The 26,022-nt window shown below is 39.3% G+C and overlaps 1 protein-coding gene across 8 annotated transcripts in view; it reads left to right on the top strand.

The window, feature by feature from the left end:
- The window catches only part of ENOX1 (ecto-NOX disulfide-thiol exchanger 1), a 375,855-nt gene that overhangs the window by 227,097 nt on the left and 122,736 nt on the right, over positions 1-26,022 (top strand). For 7 of the 8 annotated variants that reach the window (XM_027674315.1, XM_027674313.1, XM_027674320.1 and 4 more), the window contains 2 exons: positions 8,995-9,120; positions 9,974-10,111. In XM_027674315.1, the coding sequence (XP_027530116.1) occupies positions 9,111-9,120; positions 9,974-10,111 (148 nt within the window). In that variant the 5' untranslated portion in view covers positions 8,995-9,110. Of the gene's footprint in view, positions 1-8,994; positions 9,134-9,973; positions 10,112-26,022 lie in introns of all 8 variants that reach the window. The other variant, XM_027674317.1, reaches the window with a different exon arrangement.

The raw sequence follows: 26,022 nt of genomic DNA, 5'->3' as shown, positions 1-26,022 counted from the left end.
TATTCTCCTGATCTGATCTTATGTTAACTGTGGGATTGCTTCTCCCTCAGTGGCCACAGAGTATGCGATAGTCCTAATTTAGATAACTTGCCAGGGATCCCTTTAACAACTGTTCAGAAAACAGGCAAAATTCCTGGCTCTGCTTAGCAACTTAATTCAACTTCTGTTGAAAGCTGAAGGGTATGAGGGAATACAAAGATCCGGGGAGGGGAAGAGGAGGGGCAGACACTCATCTCTTCTCTGTCGTGACCAGTGACAGGACCCAAGGGAATGGCCTGAAGTTGTGTCAGGGGAGGTTTAGGTTGGATATTAGAAAAAGATTCCTCACCCAGAGGGTGGTTGGGCACTGGAACAAGCTCCCCAGGGAAGTGATCACAGCACCAAGCCTCACAGAGTTCAAGAAATGTTTGGATGATACTCTTGAACACATGATGTAACTCTTGGGAATGGTCCTGGACAGGGCTAAGAGTTGAACTCAATGATCCTTGTGGGTCCCTTCCAACTCGGCCTATTTTTGTGATTCTGTGATTTAGTGATTCTATGTGCTGGTGGGGCTTTGCCTGAAGGTGTTGTGGTCAACTTGAATGCGATTACATGTGGCAAGGCTGATGGGCAGAAACAAAGGACTGTGGTAGCCAAGAGGTGTGTGTGGTTTCCACTGATCTTTAAAATAGGAGTTGCAAGAAGCCAGGAAGTTAAGTGTCTAGTGAAGAAATGAGGCGGAGGAGATGAAATTCATTTGAAAGTAGGAAGAAAAGGTCCAGGATGTATTTTCTGTCCAGAGAAAAGGCAGATGTAGAGCATCACAGTTGCAGGAAATGTGTTAGAGTGGGCAGTTCCTGTTGTCAAACACTAATAGTCATATGTTGACATAATCACTGGGGATGACAGAAAATAAAATCAGAAAGCAAACCATGTCTCTCTCTCTCTAAATATCTATATCTATCTATATTTAGGACATTCTTATGAGTTATTGCAAACTGAACCATGCTTTCTATTCCCCTGCAGTTCACTAGGCCAGAGTTATCAGGCAAAAGAGCCAAGTCCCTCAGGACTTGCTGGGATTCATATGGCATGCGGGTAGCAGAGTGATGGTTGAGTTCCCAAGGCACAGCTTGCTCAGCGCAGCTCATCTCATCCCATGGGTGTCTGACAAAACAGATGTTCATATCCAGAACTGCAGTGTAGACTTCTACTCAGAGGAGCGAGATGTGCACCTCCAAGGTGTACTTCACTGCCTAGCAAAGTAGGTGTCTGAAACAGGCTGGCAGAACTATCTGGTTCTCCCCATTGGCAACGATGGCAGCAGGAAAGCTTGAGCATAGATGTCTACATTGCCAGAAGTTAGGTGAGGTGAATTCCTCTCGTTCGTAATAAAACAGTACAGTGTAACAAACAATAATGTGAAGAGATACTTGGATGAGAGAATGGCCCAGAGCAGATTAAGGCAAGAAATGGGCCTCCGTTGTAAGGGGAAGTATGGAGTCGGTGATTGGAAACAAAATAATACAAAGAAAAGCAAGAAAGAGCATTATGAGGCAAATGGAGAACAGGAGGTAAAGTAAGAGAAATAAAAGAAATGCAAGATAAATGAGCCCAGGGAGCACACTAGCAATTTAGAGCTTGTAGCCGGAGAAGATATCCTGAGTGCAATGTGCTAAAAGGGGTGGCAGCTTTCAGAGTGAGGATAGATGTACGTTGATAGAAGAGACAGTGAGATTTTCTCTTAAGCAAAATTTAGCATCAGAAACCTTGAAATAAAACAAACCAACCAAGCCTAAACCTCTTTTCCAGAGTTTCACTTAACAGCTGTCACTGAGAGAATACTTGATGGTATTGCATAAAATTTTGATCAGTATGACTTTAGATTGCTTCAGTATTCTGCAAAAACATGCTCTGCAGGTCACCCAGGCACTTAACCAAGGACACTTAGATATCACCTCTTGCCACAATTTGACCCAGTGATAAAAGTGTATTTTAAAAATATGAAAATAGTTTGATTGACAGGTTTGAGTTTTCTTCCCCATGAATCTCTGCCTGAAAAGACAGGCTGCCTTAGCTCCAGGAGTTCAATTATACAGACTTTGAAGGAGAAGAAAAATGATAATGAATGCCTTTTAGAAACTTCTAAAAAGTTACTTAAAATAGACTTTCCATACATAATGTTACTATGTGAAAGTCAACTGCATCCTGGTCTTCTGGGACTAGCAGACAGCAGTCTGTGTTCATCAGTAATGAGACACCCCTGCCTCTGATGGTCTGTATGGTACTGTCACTGGGGCTCTGCCACAGAGAGGGCTTACCTGTCAAGCTAATAATTTTTTCAGGAGGTGACACGGGAGTGATTTTACTTTAGGTTAGCCAACAAGCTAACATGCTCTTTCTGGAAATGTGTCCCAGCTTGCTTTGGTCTTTTTTCTTTTTCTTTCCTTTTTTCTTTTCCCCCTTTGTTTTTGTTTAACAAAAACCCAACCAAACAACCCTTTGTATTTTAGCAGCTTGATGTAGGTCTGGTAAACATGAAGCAAGGACATTGTACGGTAGAGTGAGAGAAGGTATTTGATAAGTGTGGTGCATTTATATACGTATTCTCTCAAGCCCAGAAAGATAAGAAATAGCATGTATAGTCCATATATAATGACTAGCCCAGGTACTTTATGGCATCAAGGAGCCTTTCCAGCACCTCTCATTTCAGTATTCAGCCTTTCAGTAAAATTGCTGAAGTGTGTTTGCTCAAAAGCCACTTCAGGTGCTTCCTCTTTGGACTGAAATACAGTGGTGTGAGATATCACGTTTCTAAAGTGGTCACTGGCCTTTAGTAGAAAACAGTGTGATACAAGGCTTGCTATTAAAATACTGCTATAAGTAATTAAAAGATTTCAGGATATTTTTGTTGTTGTTGTTAAATATAAATTAAATTTAAATACAGGCATTTAAATAAAGGATTGTCCTAATTTAATCAGTATGTCTAAATGTCATGCTCTTTTAAATGGGAACCAAGTAAGTCACAATTGCAAGCCATCTTGGCAGGGTAAAAAATGGAGATGCAATCATCAATTCACAACAGCGTTTTGTGTTCAAGGAATAATCAGACCTCTTTTTATCAAGACTGCACTGCATTGCTAGCCAGCAACGTGGCTTTTTTTTTTTCTGTTCCAGATGATTTTGGAACTGCATATGCTTTTTCAGTAAGTAAGCTGGACTTCTACAATGCTTTACTTAATGTGCTTCCAGATTCTTTTATTTATAGGCATCAGCAGATTCAGACCACAGCTGGTAAAATACACACAAAAGAAAAAGTGCATTTGTAACATGTTAAGACTTTGCTCTGAGATACCAGTGAATTCAGGATTTACCATGAAATATTACCAAGTGACCTTTCAAGGAGCATCACAAGACAACACCTGTTTATCTTGGTGACCTCTGTTTTATATTTCTTTCTCTGTTGAAGTCTTTCAGTGTTTTGCTTTCCAAGGGAAGTCTGGCCTTTGTGTGTACAATGCGTTATCTTCAAGAAGCACTGGGGCAGAGGATTGAAGTAACTCAGCATCTCAAATGAGCAGTTCTTCCAGAAAATATGCTTTGTACAAATTGGTTTTGTTGAATATTAAATATATTGTGATTTTTTCTCTAAGTAGTCCTAGTCATATCAGTGTGTCCATGATGTACTCATTAACTGTTTTTCAGTGAAAATTGGTGGAAAGGATCCTTTACAACTATGCAAAAACCTACATATTCCGTGTACCTAGTGAAAAGTGAAAGCTTTTAATGCGGCAGCATATATTTTATGAATTTATAAGATGACAATGTAGTTTTTTAGTGGCATAATATAGAATGAACAAAGGTATTATAAATCATTCATAAGACAAAAAATCAGAAAAATAATGTGAGTGAACACATAACTAGAGCTCCCATTTAGGCTCGAAGGGAGCTTATTGTCACTAGCTTGTGCCTAATGAAGCTGTTTTCTTAAGGAAAGTGCCAGTTCCTGCAGAATCAATCTTTGCTTTCAAAGGCATCCTGTGAGAGAGACGTGACAGACAAATCCAGATAAACAGGGTGACTCTGGAGATGGTGGAAAGCAACAGGCCTCTCCAGTAGAGTTGTGAGGAGGTGAAGCAGTAGATGCCTAAGTTAGGGTCCCATCTCAGAAAATAAGACATTTTTTTTCAAAAATGATCTGGTACCTCATGTATTTTTTTAATTGTGTTAGTAAAAGTCTTTTTGCAAATTATTGCAAGAAATGTGTGTATTTCTTCAATTCCTTTTGAATTTCAGAATTTAGGTGAGGTTTCCTAGATGTTAACATAACACTAGCCACACGAGGCAATGCCTTCTCTTGTAACACTGCATATTCAATATTATTAATTAAAGCCACCTTCAGAATCACATTGAAGATGCTCTTTTTTTCATGTGCCCCGTATAGGATTGCTATGGCACAAAAGTATCGCCTTCTTTGTTGCTACTCCCATCTTTCTTCTTCATTGTAAGATGGTCAGGAAGAATTGGATAGTGACTTACAGTATATCCTTGTCTAGCTTTTCTTTCTCTTTCTCTCTTCTTTACTGGGAGTCTTGTATTCAGCTGGACAAAAATATTGGGAAGAACCAGTACAAAATGCTTGATACATTTTAGAAGACAGCTGGAGATAGCCTGATAAATTACCTGTACTTCGGCAGGTCAGGTGGAGTGTGACCAACCTAATGACCACTGTCCTATGAATCACAGTGAACAGTAACAAACACTTTGAAATTGCCATTCTTTTAAGGGCTGGAAAACTTGCCTAGGTGTAGCAGTTCACAAGGTGCCACATTGCTGCTTCCCACTTGTGTTGTCTCAAGAACTGGCACCAGTAGCATTTAATGTGTTCACAACTTGTAGTCCCAGGTTTCGAAAGGTTGATGCCATCAGTCTGTTCCTTGAAGGATGTAGTGGTCATGAAAATTAGACAAAGAGGTGAAATAACTGAAATGTTACCCAGCAGGTTGGTGTCAGAGTTGGGCAGAGAACCTCCTCCTTGCATCCCAGGGCTGGCCGCTGACCTGGGCACTCCACAAAGCCTCATTACAGTGGTACATTTAATCAGCTACACTCAGTGTTGTAACTCATTGTCTGTGGGGTTATGGATATCTAAAGGGTAGGATTTTAACTTCACAATCTGCTGTGTTATTGAATTAGTTTTACGTTGTGTCAATTTCTTTGTCTCATGGCATTCATTGCCTGTGATAATTGATGCACAATATATAACCGATTTCTGTATTCATTTGGGTAACTGCATTTAATTGCCTAGTATAAAATATGCACACTAAGTACAATCTGCTATGACTGCTATGACTGAGAAGTGCTCATTGATATGGACTTGAGGGTGCTTTATCTTCCTGACAACCTATCTGAGGGAAGTCTTAATGTCCCTCGCAATCCACCGTCCAAGGACTGGTCCTTGCATTGTGTCTGCAAAAAGAGAGACCACCCAAAAAGTGTAACGTGAAATTGCTTTACAAAGTGTTTGGCATTAACATTTTTTTAATCAGAAGTTCTCAAATAAAAAAGTTTGTATTAACAACCCTGCTTCTCCCAAATCTCAAGGAATAGCAGGGCCCAGAACATGGTAGACATTTTCTCCTAAATGTGAAAATAAATCAAGATTATGGTTCTATTTGCTTCTGAAGTTACTCCCCTGGAGTAGAGCTACTCCCATGCACAAGTGTTTATAAACACAGATTTCTTTTACACATGAACTGCAGATCAGGAATGCTTTCTAAAGGTGCAATGTCAGTAAAAAGTGTTGATTAATGTCTGCACAGGTTACACAAGATCCCTGCATAAGCTTATGCTTTCTTGCCTGTTTAACCAATGGCACAGTGATTCCATTTGTTATTAAGAAAGCAAGAATCTTTGCTGGTAGATGTATTTCTCATTGAAGTTAGCACTTGGCTTTTTAATATGACCTAGTCAGGGGGTTGGTTTGTTTTCCTGGGTTGTTTTGTTTCCAGTGCCATGAAGGCTTTAATCGTGCAGTGTCTCAGCTATACAATGAAAAGCTGAAATTTGCCCAAAGCTGATTTAATTTTAAGCATTAATGGAACCTTGTCTATCCAAATTTTTGAAAACTTTTAAACAAAAGCTAATGTTTGAGTCTAAATCAGGTGTGAAATGCCTGTAAGATTATTTTAGCCATATTATGTTGCTCTGTGTTAATGTAACCACTGAGTTGTCACTCGAAGGGATGTTCACAATTAGTATTTTTCTTTTTAAAAGAGCTAGTTTCTACAGTCTGTGTCCTTCAGGATGGAGCATTAGTTCTGCCTACAGCTTACTGCAAATTATTCAGTGTTCATAAGTTCATTTATGCTTGTTATTCAGCTCTCTTCCACTGACAAAATAGCCTGCAGCAGTTCTTGGTTAGATAGAACTAGTTTCACTTTAGGTTTCTCACTTGCTCTTTTATGAGTTTTCCCCAGTTCAGCTTGCACTGCATCCAGGTCCTGCTGATAAAACAGTAGACTTGATGGTCACAGAGAAAGCAAAGCTGCCCAGAGCCAGTGTGGGCTACAAGAGTGTGTTTTGGGCAAAGAATTCTATGGCATATTGGGCAGATCTAGCAGTATAGTACAACATAAATTTCAGCAATTAACCCACTGATTCTACTTTCTTTCATAATCATGGTGTTATGTTCTTGTTCCTCTGCAAGGACTTTAACAAATACTTGTAGCTAACTCATGAACATATACCAAAATTTGAAATATGTGGACAACTTGTCAGAAGGCAAACATCAAAATGTCACCTACTAATTCCCAGTAGGCAAGGTGCATTTGTCTGGCTCAGTGTCTGATCCTTTATGCACCAGCTCTGCATTTCTGGCAGAGCTGGTGCAACTGCAATGTGGATTTGGGTGGAAGAGATTGTAGCAACAGATCTGTAGTTTGGCAGCAGATCTGCTTATGTCACCTGGTGCACACTTCAATAAGCAGTAAAATGGGGAAAGGAGGGTGGCAGAGAGAGAGTACAATGCCCATTCTCTACCTCTTATCCCAGTAGTCCATGCCTACCTGAGATGCCCCCAAAACCAGGGGGCAGTACCTCCTTCCTCCCCGTTGGTTACGGTGATGCATTATGGGGACAAGCAACTAGCATGCAGCAAGGTATGAAGAGGCATTTCATCACTGTTGGCTTTTAAATCCCCCTTTCTTCATCAAGGCAACAAGGCTGCTGGTCAGGGGAAGAAGCAAACCAGTCTCATCTGAGCTATTCAGCATATGTTTGTAAATTGGGATTGGTTTGGAAATGATTCACAAAGAGCAAGGGGAGAAATAACTTATTGACAAGGAATAATTCAGTGAGCCCTAACCTTGAAATAGATGTTTGTGGTCAGAAGTTTATAGCCTCTGTGGAAAGAGCTAAGTACAAGTTTAAGGAGCTGAACAGGAGACATCCAGTTTTTAAAAACTGGACATAAATCTTGGGTGCCTTGCCTTATGTTAGTCATATTCCCCACAGATGACTTTCATTCAGTGTTTGTTTGGTGTTTATAGATGTTATTTAAAGGCTAATTTTACCATAAAAATATTTTATGTTATGTACAATGAATAGTGGAGATCAAATAAGAATTGGAATTGCAAATTCAAATATTAAGAGTTGATAAATATTGACTTTTAAATGGACCCACTGTAGATTTGAACAAAATGCATTTTAGCCTAGTATACTGGTTATTTGTAAATTACAACAAACTAAAAAATGTAGAGCATTGCCTGATCCCAACTCTTTCTTTGATTTTACATCCATTGATGTGGTGATGTTCCTATGAAGTGATCTATACAGTGTCATGGAACTATAATATAAAACTTTCTGGCTTGTATGTTATGCACATCACATGAAAAAGTGTGGGAGGTACTAAGCTAAAATACAGTGTAATTATGTTAATTGTGTCTTTTCTGAAGATGAATCCTTAGGGTTTGCATGTTGGAAACCTCTTAATTAAGGTGTTTCAAGTACTTTTTTAATGTTAGCACAACTATTTTAGGGCTGAACAAGTCACCAAGATACAATTGCACAGCATTAATGACCTCTGACCATTAAAAAATGTTCAAAATGGTCAGTTGCTGGCTCCTGGTACCAAACAGCCTACATCAGATCTCGTAAACTACTGGACAGCCAAAAAATAATGTAACCCTCCTTTGCCCATAGTCCCATGTAACTAAGGCACAAAAACTAACATGGGTATGTGTATGTGATCATCCTCAGTCCAGCATTTTCTTCCTCTGCTTTAAGTGCTGAGAGCTCACTTTGGTCACACCTCTTACCAGTGGCTCATTCAGCCTTTCCGACCAGCGATGCGCTGACCAGCAATAGACTGACATGGTCAGCTTCACAAACAACAATAGCAAAAGCAAGAAGTTGCCCTTATGTAAAATTCATGGTCTGACAGATACTTGATGAGAGCAATCAGCTAGAAACAGATACTCCACTTTTCCTTTGAGCTAACTAACCTTTGTGAGCCAAAGATACAGTGTTAGTTAAGGAGCAGGCATGGTCCTCAGCTTTGTTAGGTTTTCTTTTCCACATCACTGCAGGATCCATTCTGTAAGTCATTGCATAGTATTTTTTTTCCTTTTTATCTCGGAACAGACAACTATTTCCTTGAAACTTGCAACATCAGTTAATTGTTAACAGCATAAAAAAGCATAAATCATATTCATCCCTTAATATGTTCTTTCAGCTGATGCCTTCATGCTGAGGAGGCTGTGTAGCTACTGATAAGACCTAATTTGTGAAGGGCTTTTCAGTGGTCTGACAGATTCATATATGTTACTGTTTGTTCAGTAGGCAAGGATGAGCGTTTGCTGAAACACCTCTACAGTACCTGTTAAATGTGTGCAAAGAGACTGGGGCTGGTGATCCAGAGGGAGTGGGCAAGAGCTTTGAGTGGATTCCCAAAGTGGTCTGTTGTGTTCTGACTGTGACACTGATAGTTGATTTCTGTCTTTTCTGTTTCAGAGCCTAATGAGCTGTATGTGGGCCCTGTGCTTAGTGATATCCCATCTCAAGATGCTGCTAATACAGTAGTTCATTGTTCCTAGTTGAAGAAGTCTAAAAGGAACTGGGGAGAAGCAATGGCTGCTGGTAAATATCTCAGGTCTGCAAAGGTCATAAGAAAATAGCTGGAAAGAGCTGATTTCAGCTGTGACTGGGGAGGGGAGAAGCAAAAATGTGTGATCACATCTTGTGTTTGGTGTTTCAGTATCAGAAAGGTACCATCCCTTAGCTATCTGACTCACTCTTCCTTCCCCAACCTAGGAAAATCCACATCTGGGCTCAGTCTATTTTGACAATATTCATGATAATTCTCTCTTTTTTTTAGAACAAAACTTGGTATTTCCCATAGTGAATGAATTTAGTTTGATCTCTTTTTATTTAGGGGATAATGTGTTCTTAAATCTTTTACAAACAAAAAATTGCACCTTATGGAAAACAGTTCTTACCTTGGGGTGTGTTGGTTCTCTCAGCTTTCTGACAAGTTGCTACAATTATTTATGTATCATTAAATTATATCAGAGTATTGCAGGGCAATTCATTCAGGTTGGGAGAGGCCTCAGAAGGTCTCCAATCCAACCTCCTGTTTAGAGCAGGGCCAGTCATAGGGTCAGGCTAGCTGCTCAGAGCTTTATCAAGTTGTGTCTTGAAAGCTGCCAGGGGTGATGACTGCACAGCCTGTTCCACTGCTTGACTGCCCTCATGAAAAAGTTTTCCATATAACCAACTGGAATCATTCTTATTTCATTTTATGTCTGTTGCATGTTTCCAATGTCCTTATGTTTAGCTATACAATACCAAGTACTATTAACAATGTTCTAAAGGTGGATCACAATTAAGAAACAAAACAAACCCAAAATCAGCAGTGGCGATACCTCATTTTCACTGAAAGTTTTGGTTAAAAATTGTGATGCATTGACTTCTCTTGTTTATTTTCTTGCAGCAGCTGATGGTTTGGGAAGCATAGCTATAGACACCACACAGCTTAACATGTCAGTCACAGATCCGACAGCTTGGGCTACAGCTATGAATAATCTGGGGATGGTTCCAGTAGGACTAGCAGGACAACAGCTTGTGACAGGTAAGATTTTTCTTTTTTCAAGAGATCTCTTGCACCATCCATGAAGTCTTCGCGTCTTCTTAAAAATATATGGAATGCTTTCTGAGGATATTATATTTTTATGTTCTGAAAACATCACCTATGATTAATATTGCATACTGTGTATTAGTCGCTTCTTGTAGTAGGTGTATAATCCATATTGTATTTTAACCTCATGGAAAAACTAAAACTCTTGGGGGAAATTGAACAACTAAACTTTCAATCCTTATGCTCAGTCAAGACCAGGAGGCAGGTCATGTAAGAGAATCATTTGGTTTTGTTTCTCTGTTCAAGCAGGATGTCTTGAGATTCTACCAAGAAATACCCTGATTTGAGAACTCCTGAAGGGAGATTTTGAAATTATGTTCGTTGGGCAGAAAATCATGAAGTTAATTCTCTAATTAGTTGATATTAGTGAAGTGAAGCTTTCCTATTAGGTGTGTGCTTATGTGCTTTCTGACTGGCTCCATAAATTGAATTTCAAGAGATTGTTTTTGTTTGACTCTGTCATTTCGCTTCCCAAGCATAGTTTGGGAGAGCATTATAAGGGATCACTTATTCTAACATCCAGAGAAATAGTATTTTGAAACCAGCAATATTTCACAGGCAAGCAGACTTTATTGTCAACAGTAGAGGCACGATTAGTTGAGATTAATAAAACTTCTTTGCTCCTGTGATGTAGAGAAAAATCATTTTTATATGAGTGGGTGCCCTGTAGACACAAGCCACATGCTAGGCATATGACAGATCCCCTCTGGAAGCTGCATTGCCACTTCAGCTTAAGAAGAGCTGTTCAATATCTGTTTCAGAGCAGCATCCCGTCACATCTGTGCTTGTCCATGTAGACATGGATGCAGTGAGCCAGGTCATGATGTAAATCACTCTGCTTGCCTCACCAGGGATGCATGATGCTTAATTTTGGCCAAATATGCCCCCTCCTGACACTGGGAACTGAGTGGAGCTGTGCCAGTTCACAGCTGATGGTCTGGCTCTGAATTACCTGTTCTGCAGGCGGATAAATTAAGCTGCAAGAAAGCTGATTTATAATGAATCAGTCTCAAGCTGAGAGTTTAGCTGATGGAGGCTGTGAACTGATTCGTGATCTCTGGCTTTAACCCCACGCTCCCGATTAAAAGAAACAAGCAAAACCATCCACTACTTTGGATCCAATTTTCTTCAATGTTTTTATCAATGACCTGGACGCAGGATCTGAATCCACACTAAGTTTACTGATTATACTAAATTAGGAGAAACCGCTGAGTCTCTTGAGGGTAGATAGGCCTAATATAGAGATCTGGATAGATTAGAGGGCTGGCCAATCACCATCTATATGATGTTTAATCAGGACAAATGTCAGATTCTGCACCTGGGATCAGGTAATCCTGGATGTACGAGTGGACTGGGGGACAAGAGGCTGGAATGTCCTGCAGAAAAAAATCTGGTGGGTTTGGTTGATGGGAAGCCCAGTATGAGTCAGCAATTTATACTGGTGGCCAAAAGGGCCAACCTGGTGTGCATTAGGCACCATGCAGCTAACCAGTCAAAAGAAGTGTTTATCCCACTTTACTCAGCATTGGTGCAGTCTCACCTTGAGTGCTGTGTGCAGTAAGAAAGATATAAAAAATATTAAAGTGTGTTCAAGGAGAGACAACAAAGATGATGAAAGGACTAGAGGGCAAGATTTATGAGGAACAGCTGTGGATACTGGGTTTGCTCAGCTTAGAGAGGAGGAGGCTGAGAAGAGCCCTCATTGCTGTCTACAACTTCCTTATGAGGATGAGTGCAGAGGGTGATGCTAATCTCTTCTCTCTGGTGTCCAGTGATAGGATGTGAGGGAATGACTTAAAGCTGCATCAAGGATTGTTCAGACTCATTACTAGGAAAAAGTTCTTTGTGAGGGTGGTCAAGCACTGGAACGAGCTCCTCAGGTTATGGCCTATTGTTTAAGAAGTGTTTGGACAACACTCCTTGATGCATGGTTTAACTCTTAGTTTGTCCTGTGTGAAGTCAGGAGCTGGACTCGACAATTGTTGTGGGTCCCTTCGAACTCAGTCCCTGTCTACTGTGCACTGGTACAGCCTCACCTTGAATACTGTGTGCACCACAACGTAAGGAAGATATTAAGCTAATAGAGCATGTCCAAAGGAGGGCAACGAAGATGGTGAAGGGCCTTGACAGGAAGTCATATGAGGAGCAGCTGAGGTCACTTGGTCTGTTCAGTCTGGAGGAGACTGAAGGGAGACCTCATCACAGCCTACAACTTCCTCATGAGGGGAAGAGGAGGGGCAGGCACTCTTCTCTGTGGCGACCAGTGACAGGACCCGAGGGAATGACCTGAAGTTGTGTCAAGGGAGATTTAGGTTGGATATTAGAAAAAGGTTCTTCACCCAGAGGGTGGTTGGGTGCTGGAACAGACTCCCCAGGGAAGTGGTCACAGCACTAAGCCTCACAGAGTTTAAGAAGTGTTTGGATGATACTCTTGGGCACATGGTGTGACTCTTGGGAATGGTCCTGGACAGGGCTAAGAGTTGAACTCTATGATCCTTGTGGGTCCCATCCAACTCGGCATATTTTTGTGATTCTGTGATTTAGTTATTCTTTGTGCTGATGGGGAAACAACTTTTTCTATTTTCTGGTGGGGCTTTGCCTGAAGGTGTTGTGGTCAACTTGAATGCGATTACCTCCAACCTGAAAATAGCCATATGTCAAAATAAGCTTATGCTGCTTTCATTTATAAGCATTTTGCTTGCATATCCTGTGGAGATTTGCCCAACTCTTTGTCTTGCTTTACTCTGTCTCTTCAGTTTTGGTGTAAATTGTGTCCTCAGATGTGCTGTGCAATCCCTACATGGCAGCCTCATCTCAGGTGCAATGCTTTTCTCCACAAGGAAGGATCTCCAGGACTTTATTTCATTGGCAGCCCCCTACTGTAATTTCCATAATTATGTGTATCATGTATTGTAAAGATGTTGTACAAGTCTGTTCATATTTGTTCAGCATTTTCAATGTATAAAAGGTGCCATAAGTAATAAATGTTAATTACTGAAGTGCTGACTGATTTCTCTACAGGTGCAGAATAACTTCTTTTCTTTCCTTTTTTTTTCCTTTGTTTGAAACTCCCTTGTATTCTCAAGGTAAATAGGTGCTGTGACACTTCATTATATTTCCTTCAGATTCATAGGTTTTTGACACATTTTCTTCATGGCAAATCCATAATGGCAAAACCTCAGTTTGCCATGAAAAGGCTTAGAGATTTATTTCCTCTAATATATTTACTGTATATGCATTCAGTGAGAGTTTGCATCACCATATTCGACGAAATATCTAGGTAGTCCTTAGCCATTTTTGGTGATTTTAATTTTTTTACTAGTAATCCTATTAATGAACTGAGCTTTATCAGCAGCCGCATATTGCTTTGGCTACTGTCATCTGTTACATTTCTCTGAGATGAAAATTACACACCCATGTCCTAGTGCTAATTATTTGTCCATCTTTAAATTTTTTTTTTTTATTTTTTTTACAGCCTTGTTGACAGCTAGGAAAGTAGTATAGATTGATCCTATAGAGAGATCTTTTCTGGATATTTTACATAACCTGTCATAATCTGAAATTTGGTATATGGTATTCATCTGTATCCTGACATATCTCTTAGACTTCTGGTCTTTCAGTGTTCAAAGGACTTACCCACTCATGGACTTTCATTCCACAAGCTGACTGGTTTCTGATTTCTATGCAGAGCATTTTTGTTCTCACATGTATAGAGTCCATGTGAACTACTCAGTCTTTTTAAAGGTTTTTGATGACTTTTTTTTCCCCAACAGTTCTTAGGTTTGCTGCTGTGTAACATGCTGGGATGCCTGCCTTGTAACAGTTATGCTTCCCAGTTTGCAATCTGTGAAGCTTTTATCTAGCTCGAAAGTTTGTTAAAATGACAACTAAAGCTTCTGCAACATCTGGCCAATACTCTTCTCACAGCCTGGGATGCAGGCTGTCTGGTCTTGGTAACTAATGAATTTTAAGCACTGCTAACCTTTTAATACCAGTTTAGATGATATCTACACTGTATTTAATTTATCTCCCAGTGCTGTAAAACTGGATTTTTGATCTGGGCAAATATCAGAGCCTTTCATTTGTAAAGATGAATTCTTGTTAATAGTTGTATAATATCTGTTGTGTTTCTACATATATTTTGCTTCCACTTATTGTTATGCAGAAAGCTTACCTTTTTTCATAATATTTGGCTGCTGCATTACGTCTACACTAATATATGCATTTATACAGATACATAATTCATACAATAAACTGTAGTTTAATAATGCATTAGTTAAAGTGTTAAAGATTGATGTGGAATAGTTATGGCTGAAAAGTATTTTCAGTATTATAACCTGCTCTTTCAGCAGGTTATAATTTCTTAGGAAAATTTACCTTTCAGGCTGAAGTTTCTCATGGATGGTTTCAGCCTAGAGAAAAAAACAAGATCTGGAAAAGTTGGAGGAAATCTGTTCAACTGCTTTTCAATTACCCAGGCCTTAAAGTCGCTGTTTCCTATGCTTTAAGACTGATAAATATAGTCAGATGAGAGCAAAAGGATAGTTTGTAGTTCACCTTTTGAGATCTAAATCCTTTTTTTGCACTCAGCAACTCTGATTCAAGCACATGTTTCAAGTACATTCAAGTCTACTGTGTGGTTACATTTTAGGACTAGAAGAAATACTCAGTGACCTAAGACAACTGAGAATGTTTTATTTTGCTTTTGCACTGGTACTTCTAAAGGCAATTTTGGTGTTCCTGAATTTAGTGTTCTTGTGCTTTCATTTGTTTCTGCAAATACCATCAGCTCACCTGTTTTCTAAAGGAAGACATTCTACCAAGAAATTTACTTCTCTGGTTCAGTTTGGTTTTCCTGTCATTAATTAACCAGTGCCCTGAAAAACATGAAGCAATTTTGAGGTGCTTTCTTCCAGAATTATTTAGATTATCTAAATACTTTTGAGTCAAAAATAGTGTGTTCCCTGGTACAAATGAACATGTAGAGTGGTACACAAGTGGTAATTCATTTAGAGTTTAAGCTCATGGCCTTATAGAGTAAAATAAACCACAGCAGCAGACATCCAAGATGAAAGTTACAGGTCTGCCTAGAAGTCAAGGGTGTATCTGAAAATGGATGTGTTCTGCTTATTTACAGAATAATTATTAAGGCACACTTTACCATGTGAGTCTGGCCAACATGCCTCAGCCTCAAGATACTAAAATTTTCAGTGACCCACAGGGTTTTTTTTTGCTAAAGTTGTCTTTGATCACTTGTACAAAATCCTAGTGAAATCAGAGACTAGGAAACTTTGAAGCCCAACATCTTACTTACCAAAAGATATAGGAAAGAACACCATTTTTGTGGTTTCAAGCATGTATTTTTTAGACACTGAAAGTTCTGAAATATTAGCCACTTACATCAACCTTTCTGTTTTTCCATTTCTTTCTGCTTTTCCCACACACTTGTCTTTTGACCTGATTTCAGTGGAACATAGGAGCTGTCAGTTCCAATCAGGTCACCTCGCTTAGGATTGTGCTTTTGACAGTGTTTAGTATCAGATATTTCATAGGGAGTGATGTACAAGGCAAATCAACACTGAAGTGCAACTCTCTCCAATGGGCTATCTTCTCGATCATTAATAAATAGCACGAGGTTCCCCAAACTAGAGGTTATCTATCCAAATCAAGTCATAACTCAGCAAAACTTCACTTTTTATCATACATGTGACAGTAATTAGTTGCAATCCTGAAACTGCAATCCCAGGCTTACTTTTTGATAGCAGAAAAATTTGTGACATTTTGATTAGAGATTCCCAAATCCCAAGACACAAGGTTAAACATCCCTCCCAGATTTTATTAGCTCAAGTCCTACAAGTGTTTGAAGACTTAATATTCAGACTCTTTCTTCAGAATGAAGATTGTAACTAAAGGCAATCACTTTATTTAGATTCCAATTAGTCTCAAGCATTTTTCCATGTGATGGGCATATCAGAGAGAGGACTAGTAGGATGGCTTTTCCTTCTCTTACTCATATCTCAAGAGATATGAGTAGATTCCTACACAGGAGATCTAAGGATTATTTGAGAAAAATCACATGTGGTCTGAGACTTAAGAATCCCCTCACCTGTCTCCCTTGGCTATGGAAAAGTCCTTTAAGTGTCAGTGTCTTTCTTCCAGGAATCCTTTATTAATTATTGTTGATTGTGGGTCATCTTATGCTGACTAAATTGTAAACACATCCCTCATTGTTCTAGTTGTGTACTATTTTTGTAGGGTTAATGAAGAAGAATCAAATAAAGTAGGAAATCAAACTATATTTGATTATGTTCAGCACCTCCCCAAAGGAATACTGCACACTAAGAAGTGCTGAAGTCCTTAAGAAGTCAGCTGACTAGAAGACTGCCAACTCTCGTGTGTATATCTCTTCTTCTGTGGCCTCTCCATTACTGGAGGCTTGGAGCCACTGGTAGCCATCTGGTAGTCTCATTTCATTCTACCCATGCTATCCCATTACCTATTAAAGCTTCCTTTTTTTACGCTTCATTACTTAGCCACTGAACCAGTGTGCCAATGAGCACATAACTTGAATCATCCAAGACATGCCTAACAAAACATAGGTTCCTTTTCTGTAATTAATACTTACCTCCTCCTAATTAATTACAGGGTCTATCCACAAAACTTTTAAAGTGAGCCACTTGTATTATGAGCTGATGATAGTCACTTTTTTTAGGGAAAAAAATGTGAGAATCTATGCTTTGTGACTAAATTTTAGCACGCTCCAGATGTCAGCTTTGGTGCACACAGGCAGCTGGCGAAGCTGCTCCACACACTCTGGTTCCCCTGCCCTTGTAAGCTGCAGACCACAAGTAGCCCCTGAAGAGTTCAACAGTCCCATAGCACAGTGGTGTCCAGCATTTTTACCCCTGTTCTGAACGCTGCACTGGCTTTGACGTCTGGCAGTAAAAGAAAGTATCAGAAGTCTTAATAAAATCTGCAGTTTCCTATAAGTTTTGCAACCCTCTCAAGGTTACAAGGTATCTTCAGATGACATCTTTTCAGCTATTATGGCTTCACAACCTGTTTTATGCCCTGTGTTTTGATAACAAGTCAGCCTGTAAAGCAAGAGAAAGGTAGTAAGGTAGGCTCTGAAGAAAATAATATGATTTTCCTAATTTTCCTAATTTTGTTCTAGTTCTCTTAAGTTTAATCTAGTTCCTTTCTACTTTATTCTTATAATCTTCACTACAGAAACATTACATTTTAGTCAAGAGGAAAAGATACACCATTTAAATTATCTGAATGACCAATCAAAATAATTACAGTTATATGAAACATATTCTAAAGGATTAGTATTGAACTTCTACCCAGATAAAACTATGTTTTTGTATTATCAAGACACAGGAGAGCAGCAAAGGTAAAGAGAATAGGTACTGTGGGAATCCCAATATGTAGAGCCACTGGGAACATCTCTAAAGTATTATATACTAGTGTAACAAGTAATTTTTTTCATTGACCTGAAAAGCTCCTGCAGAGTTAATCACACTTTCTATCATGTGAGTGTTACTCAAGGAGACTTCTCATCAGGGGACGTTAAAGTGTTAGGAACAAACACAGTCAGTTAACAACAGAAAAAGGAGAGAGAGATTTGACACAGGAAGTGTGGCAGAAACTCTGAGTGCCTTTGACACGCTATCAGGGGTAAGTGTGCCTCTTAGGTCATTCAAGTGCCTCCTCTATATTAGACCTTAATTGAGGCTAGGGATGAAGATAATGATTAAAATCTGCTTCATGCTTAAAGATAAATAGTAGTTTTTAAGATGGTATGAAGGGCTAATGTCCCAACTAAACAAGACTCAGAGGTGAGCAGGGCCACATAAAGGGAAAGTGCTAAGTGAAAAGTTTGTGTTGTATGTGGAGTGAAGGGTTTTTCAGGAATATGGTATCTCTCTTTCTATTAAACTTTTGTCCAGATCGGTTAACAGTTTAGGAAAACAGACTGATTGCTATTTGGCATGTTCTTCTTAGTGGTCTCAAAACACTGGAATAAATTTATGATGCAAACAACGTTGTTTGGGTGTTTTGACGGGGGTTTGTCGGTTTTTGGTTTTTTTTTTCATTCCTGGCTGTTGGTAACTATACCACCAACAATCTGTTTGGCATGTTCTTATTTGATTTTACAGTAAAGTAACATGAGGAAAGATTTTATTTTTGCAAAAGTTTTCCCTATCTTTTATCATGCTTTGGAAAGCCTCCATTCCCATTATTTTTTGTGTGTTTGTTTATTCTAGACAAGAAAGCCCATGAGTAATTATGAGCATCCCACTGCATAAAGTAAGCCAAGAGGCTGTTGGGAACCATTTGCTACTGACTGTTTACTTCTGTTGGAGCGCAGCTTGTCTGCAGCACTTCCCCTTCACACATCACTCCCCATCCAAGGATCCCAGGTTCCTTGGCTGAATGGGGAATCCAGTGTAACCCCTGTGTGATATAGAGTTTGATGATGGAAAAGTTGAGTTATTGTGGATAGAAATCAATAGAAAGAGCAGATTAACCATTTTAACTAAGCAATTTTAACTATCAATACCAGGTTTTGTATTTTCAGGAATAATAAAGGCTTGTGAATGGAAAACTGTTCAAAGGTGACCTGCTGAGCACAGTCGTGGTGTCTAGGTGGCAAGGTGATGATGATGCTACCTGAAGCCAAAAGCTGTTTACAGGTTCTGTGGATGGTCCACATGGGATGGAGACAGCAGTCCCAAGAGGACTGTTAGCTCAGTCCATGCTGAGTGTTCTAAGGCGGACGTACAGATCAGTATGGCACAGATAGCACTGACTGGGGCAGTCCCAGAGCAAAACTTCCTTGGGAGGGGAAGACTTAAATATGAATGAATCCCCAGGCAACCATCCCAAATGAAGGGCTATAAAATCTTTTGTTCCTCCCCAGTCAGGCTCTCTTTTTGCCTGCTTGGACTAGGTGGATGCTTCAAGCCTGGCCTCTGGAGAGCAAGCATGAGTAGCTTGCTTTCTATGTTTTACTTGGAGATGAAGGACATAAGCATGGTTTTCTTTTTTCTTTCCTTTCTGACACCTGTCCTTCAAATACCCTTGGCTTATTGCACAGGAATCAGGTCTGACAAAGTGCAGGAAGATGCACTTTCAGTTCACTGCAGGAGTCTGTCTGTGAAATATAAGCAGAGACAATCAGTGTGGAAAAATGTCTTTTGATGGTCTGCATTGAAGAAGAAAGTTGAGTTTCAATGAGCCTAACCCCTAGGCGTGTAAGGGAGCTTGTAACAGAATACTTCATTAACGTTGACTTTGGTCAGATAAACAATGGATTTGCCGCACCTTCCCATGTGCTGGTGGTGACAAATGATGTGTGTGACATCAGCAGCTCTGAGTAATGTCTCTCTAATGGGAAGCAGCTGGTCACTGGAGAAGTTCTGTTAGTGAACATGGAGGTGAAAGATAATTAAACTTAATACATACAATATGCTCTAATATGCTGTAGCATGGATTTAGATTGTATTCTGCCAAATATAAAAGATATTTTGTTGCTGTGGCTTCAGAAATTTAATAGGTCTGTTAATGAACAAGAACAGCTTTATCTGTCTTGCCTGTTCTTGCACATTTCTTAATCCAGTTTTTCTTTTCTTAAAAAATGGTTTCCTTGACTCTAGCATATTTTCCTTTATAAATAATATTGTCTTCCTGACCACAGTGCCTACATTATTTAGTAATTATTTGTTATTTCCATTCAGGAAGGGTATAGAGATAGTGAGCTCCAGTAAGTTAAACACTGCCTGAACGCTTAGGAGTCAATCCTGGCTGAAATTGCACATGATCTGTTTTTGTTCACTTAGATAAACCAGGTAGGTAAGGGACTGCATGGAAACAATGGGATAATACCGATTGACATGAAAAGCAGCAATGATTATGGAGCTGCCTGCCTATTATGTAGCCTTTTTTATAGGTATCTTGGCACAGCAGTAATATGGTGCTAAGTGAAAAAGCAGCTTAACTGTTTTTATCTGATATTCTGAGTCAGGCACTGAAAACCAGGCAGACTATTGTGCACATTAGAAACAGGCAGACAGTTCCTACCTTCTCTTCCTCTTTGACTATGCTGCTGTGATATTTAGAGAAGGATTTGGAAAAGGGAAAGAGCTTTGCTAGAATTTAGAGAAGACAGCGCCATAGGAGAAGGTACAAATGTGCTTAATGTTACTTTTTTGTGAAGATCTGGTAGCACAAGCTGTGTTTCAGAAAAGGCGTGTCCAGACTGCAGTAAATGGAGAGGGAAAGTTCTATGCTTCTCCAACACTTTTTCTTCTTTCTGATGCATTTGTATTTTGAGTGGTTTGTTTCCTTAGAAATAAACATGGAATATTATAATCAACTGCAGTTTTGAAGTTTTACCCTGTTTTGAACTGCATCTGTCAAATGTACTTAAACCTTCTATTGGAAATCTCCTGTTTCAGGACTTGATCTATACTTGGACTTGCATGAATGGCCCTTTCCAAGAATAATCATTGAAACCTTTTTCTCTGGCGCCTTTTGATAACAATTTTGGCACCTCAAGCATGCTTTGTTGAAGCATTTTTGAGGCATTGCAGAATATCCTACAACTTTATCTGCTAGAATAGCCAGCATCATAAATAAATTTTCATTAAAAATAGCAATAAACTCACCTAAATCAAGAGGAAAAGAAAGAGAAAAGTGATCAGATTTTATAGTCTTTTAATTCACACTAAATGTGTGCTTATACCCAAACACAGTGCTGCTGTCCTTTAATGTAATAAATGTCATAACATCCTTTTTTTTTCTTCACTGTGCTTTTAATGCATTGGTAACCACCTAGGGACTTAGAGAAGGGTCATGGGTTGTGAGTGGAGAGAGCTCAGAAGCTGCACCTGGATTTCAGGACTGTGCACAGGTACTAGGGAATGGGAGGAATCTGCAGCTGAGAAGCTGAGTAGCTGATTTAATGAACTGCTTATTATAAATATTGTGGGGTCCCTTTATGTTATTAGCCAGAATTGAGTATATGAAAAAAAATCAAGTACAAGTTTATTCTTGCTATTCAACAGCCTCTGTAAAGCAAGATTTCTATTCCAGTTCTTCATACATGTGTTGCCTTTTAACTTTGTATCCTTTTGTTCTGGTCTGTCTAATTACCTCAAGTGGATAATCAAACTTGATTTTATAATAAACCATAGCCGGTTTAGGCTTGTCATGACTGATTTATTGACTCCCAAGACTAAAGACTTTCAACCTCAAGACTAAGATCATTTCTGGCTGCAATTCAAGGTATTAATTCTGAGCTTTAAAATCTGAATGTGGTTTGGAACGTATACCCTACGTTTTCCCTTCAAAAAGAGAAAACTGACTGCATTTCTGTTGGTTTTTTGTTGATGGTGTCTGAATGGAACTTAAGCGGGAATTAAGATAAAACAAATCCAAACCATCTGATTCTGCAGAAACAGGCTTGCATGTAACCGTCATGACAATGGCTGTCCTCTCTAAGGCAAGGGGGCTATTATATATTGTCAGTTTCTAGTAGGGGGCCTTGAATGCAAACAGACATCTCCATCAAGGATCCCAGCACATACTTCCCTATAACTAATTGCTTCAGCACCACCTGATGGGGTGTCACGTGTCTCTACATAAATATAAAGAAATGTAAAGGTGCAATGCTAAGAAAACAGAATTCTGATATCCAATGACTCATATGCACCATTTGGTGTCCCTTAGGGACTGCCTCTCTTCCAGTGTTTTACTTCAGCAATTGAGCTTATTGCGGACACGAGAGCTAACCGTCCTTCCAACTATTTATCTGGAGATTTGAGGCCCTGAGTTCTCAGCGGAGGGCTTTTTTACCTCAGATTCTTTAGCAGACAGTTGTGTTCCTACCTCCCTGCTTTCTCACTGACCTCATCTCTAGTCTTCTATCAACAAAGCATTGTTATAGATCTGAATGCAATCTCTGTAATGCTACAGATACCTACTAATGGGCATGAAGGTCTCAGCTCCCTCAAGTAGTAACAGAGGGATCCTATTATTCTAAGGATCACGTAACGGAAACATTATCATATATCTGCTTGTTCTAACCACTGTTCCTGGGTACTGTAGTTCTTCCTAATGCTAGCAGGAATTGGGTTGTGGATCTAGTGGTATTTTTTCATAGTTTTCTTGTTAGAATTCAAAGACAGTTTGGGTTTTAGACATTTCCTAGGTCGTTTGCCTTATCCTAGCTCAATTATTTCACATTTTCCAATGCAGAATAGCATCTGGCCTCTGTGGGCCATGTTGCATGAGAGCTGCATCTCACTAGACTTGATTATATGACCCATTATTTGTTGTGCTTCCAAGATTTGTTTCATCTGTAGCCTTGAAGTAGCGTATTTAATGCCTCATCCACATATTATGTAGTAAACGTGAACTAAAGACGTCCTCCAGAGGACTTTTTTTATTCCTGACCATGTTTTTATGATCAAAAGATGACAACTTGTCATAGTTTTCTTTTACAGTTGTGTTATAGATTGAAAGTATCAGGAAAGTCCATGTTACTTGGTGGCTGCATATAAATAGAGTTTACAGGTTTGCAAGTACTTCCCACTCTGCAAACTCATTTGGGGATTTAAAAGGTAACAAACCTGGTTTCACTCTGGCATCAGTAAAATACAGTGGTAAAATGTCGCTGGGAAAAAATGTTGTTGGAGCCTTGATTGTCCCTCCTGGAGTTCCAGAGAACAACATAGAGAAGAAAATGATCCCGGGATTAGGCGGAGAGAGCCCCTCCATCAATAATATACACCAGAATAGGACCCAGTTTCCCTATTCCCCTTGTAGAGGTTTGCAGAGCCAGCAGGAATAAGACGTTGCGATTTTTTTTCCCTTGCATTAGTAAAATAAAGGAAAATTAATCTGACCATAAAAGACCAGGCTTCATCTGTCTTTTAGATTAGAAAACCTGGAAAAAATACCAAACAAAAAAAGTCTTTTCCATCACATATAATTAACCCCCTCATTTAAAGCCCAGGCCTACTCACAGCCTGTGCTGCCCTGAATTCAGAGACCATGTGCCGATAACAAATAAACCTTTGTGAGTGCAAAGAGGAGGAGAAGAGAGAGGCAGGGTCAGAGCAGGCTCCTCCAACATATATTTCCTCACAGAGCAAGGAAGCAATTGGTGCCTATTTTTAGGAGCAGGCTCTAGGCCTGCATGCCTTCTGCATGAAGCAAAATTTGTGAGTAAAACTTATATGACTTCTTGGACCAACTCATGTACCTGGAAAAATATGCACCAGCCCTCTGATTATCTGAGGCAACCAGGGGACTAAAACTTTAATTATACTGAATATATATATAGACAGTAAAAAAGGTGAATTCAAAGGAAGGAGTAGTTTTTGCAGTACATTATAATTTTCCTCCCTTTATTAATCTTTTCATCTGCCATAGGCTTACCTATCTATTCCTTTACAGAATAGTCAGTGTCACCACTTCCTTTTAATATTCCCTTCTATTTTACAGGTGCCAACTAGCCTTTTTGTCTACCTGACTTAACATGTTTAATCAAACTCAAAGGATGTGCTCCCTACCTGTGCTCTGCTTGGAAGTTCACTGTTTCTTATATCTGAACATGGGCTTCTCTTTTTTTTTTTTCTGACTATACTGGCACATAAACCTTGTCCTGTTTATGCCTTTAGACCACTACAGCTAGAGCAATGCTATTACGAATGTGTGACGTTATTCTTAAAATAGCCCTCCAAATCTAGACCCACAGGATAATGGTCAATTTATGGCTGTAAGGAAAAGATCTCTTGTGTAAGAGGGATAGTCATCTAAGGGCAAAATAGCAATTTGAGCTAGTTTTTATACACAGAAGACTTTTTTATTTCTTTATTCTTGTTCTGTACTCTTAGTCATTTATCTCTCCTATGGAAACTTGTCAAATACTTTTGGAAATTGAAACAAATATGCTGCTTCCATACTTATTTTTCTTATAATTTATAACCATAATGTCTTAAAAAAGCTCCAGCTACTCCTCCTGTGCTTCCTATCTTCCAAATCCCTTTTGCCTCATTCAACATGGACTATTGTTCTATTTCAGTCTGACACATTTTTCATCTGTCCCTTTTGCAACTGTTTTCCAGTCGATGGCTTTTGTGAAATTTTCATGTGATGAAACTCTTCAATGTTTTAAGCATGTCTGAAAATCTCATCCTTGTCAGTAAACGTCTTAGCTGTTGCTTGTATGCATAACTACTCAAAAATATAACAGCTTTTTTCTAATGTGACTTAACCAAAACGAGACTATTCTGAGTTGCCTCTCTAGTTCACAGTAATTTTTCCACTAAGGCTGAGTTTGAAATTTAATTCCTTTTTGTTGGTGGTATTTAAGGAATCACTGCAGTGATTTCCCAATAGTTTTTTTATAGCAAGGAAGTATGCACATGGTTCTGCCTCCCTGTTACTGAATATGCAACAGAAGTGACAAAGAAAGGACTGTAATGACAGTAGGTATCTGCCATAGCTTTTTGAAAGAGATAAGAATCTCCTTCGGGGATGGAGAGATTGCTGCAGGTGGGCCAAATCACTCTACAAAATCTTCATCTTTTTTACCTTTTCCACCTTTTCCATATGAGAAGGTCAAAAGGCTCCTGTCTGAGATGCCATGGTTAGACATTTTGATGTGGACGATACAAATCTTTCTGAATCTATAGTGAGGGCCCAGACTGACATTATCTTCATTTCAGCTGAAAGTGATTTCCACAATAAGGCTGCTGCTTTTTTCCTCAGTGAACAAAGAAATTCCTCGCCAAAAAACCTCATCATTTCCTGATATTAGATTATATCCAAGATGAAAGTAGACTTCTTCAGAACTAGAATTGAATTGCAGAAAGGCTTCCTGGATTGTGTCATCTCTGAGTTGTCACGTTGTCACAAAACAGGGAAGGATGGAGAGAAAAATTCAATTTTCCTGGGATCGGTCTTGCTTTGTACATTTTAGATTATATCAGCCTTTGAATTAGGAATGTTGCTGTGGCATTTAGGCCCATGCAAGCTGTTGTTGCGGGAAACTGCAGAAACTGTACTAACAAACAGATGGAGGTGGGCAGAGGATAAGTGAGGTTCCTCTCTCACGGGGACTTCTGCTGGACGTGTGTGACAAAGCCAGAGGGAACAGCTACAGGGGTGTGGGAGAAAACTGGGCTACCATATGCAGGCCATAGTGGCTGCTGAGAGGTTGTCAGGGAGGCGCATGAGCTTACTTTGAAAAGCTATCATGAGACATCCTTGAGCTTGCCTATGCAGCTTGTAGGTAGCAACTTTAGGTTCCAAACCAAATATTTTGTATATTTTGTTAATTAAAAGTTGTGAATGATTACAAATTTCATGTTAGAAGTCTTGTAAAATGAATTTTGTGCGCGTGGATAAGCTGAATGTGACTTTAGACGTAAATTCCAATGCCATTTCTCCACTAATTACATTCACAATGTAGAGCTGTCTGTAAGGTAGAAGAGCTTACTGTGCTGATATTTACTGACAGAAGAACTTCGTGAATTGTCTTCCAAACCAGATGTTCATAAAAAAGTGTTTGGCAGTTGGTCCATAAATTAAGTCAAGCATTGCATCATTGTTCTCTTAGGTGGCTCTTGCATTTATGCCTGTTTAGTTAAACACATACATTTACTTAAGATGAACTGTAAAAATAACATCTGGAGATCTTTTCTCTGAAAGAAAGTGCCAAAAGGTCTTACACAAGGATCAAGCACATTTTATAAACTGTGGCTGGGATTTTGAAATTCAAGCTTAATAGATGTGCTTTCAGCTTTTGAGGGAATCAAGGGCCAGTATTA

The sequence above is a fragment of the Neopelma chrysocephalum genome, unplaced genomic scaffold (genome assembly GCF_003984885.1).
Source record: "Neopelma chrysocephalum unplaced genomic scaffold, ASM398488v2 Primary Assembly neopelma1_25, whole genome shotgun sequence".
Classification (NCBI taxonomy): Eukaryota; Metazoa; Chordata; class Aves; order Passeriformes; family Pipridae; genus Neopelma; species Neopelma chrysocephalum.
The sequence above is the reverse complement of the archived record's forward strand: the minus strand, read 5'-3'. Positions and strand labels throughout refer to the sequence as shown.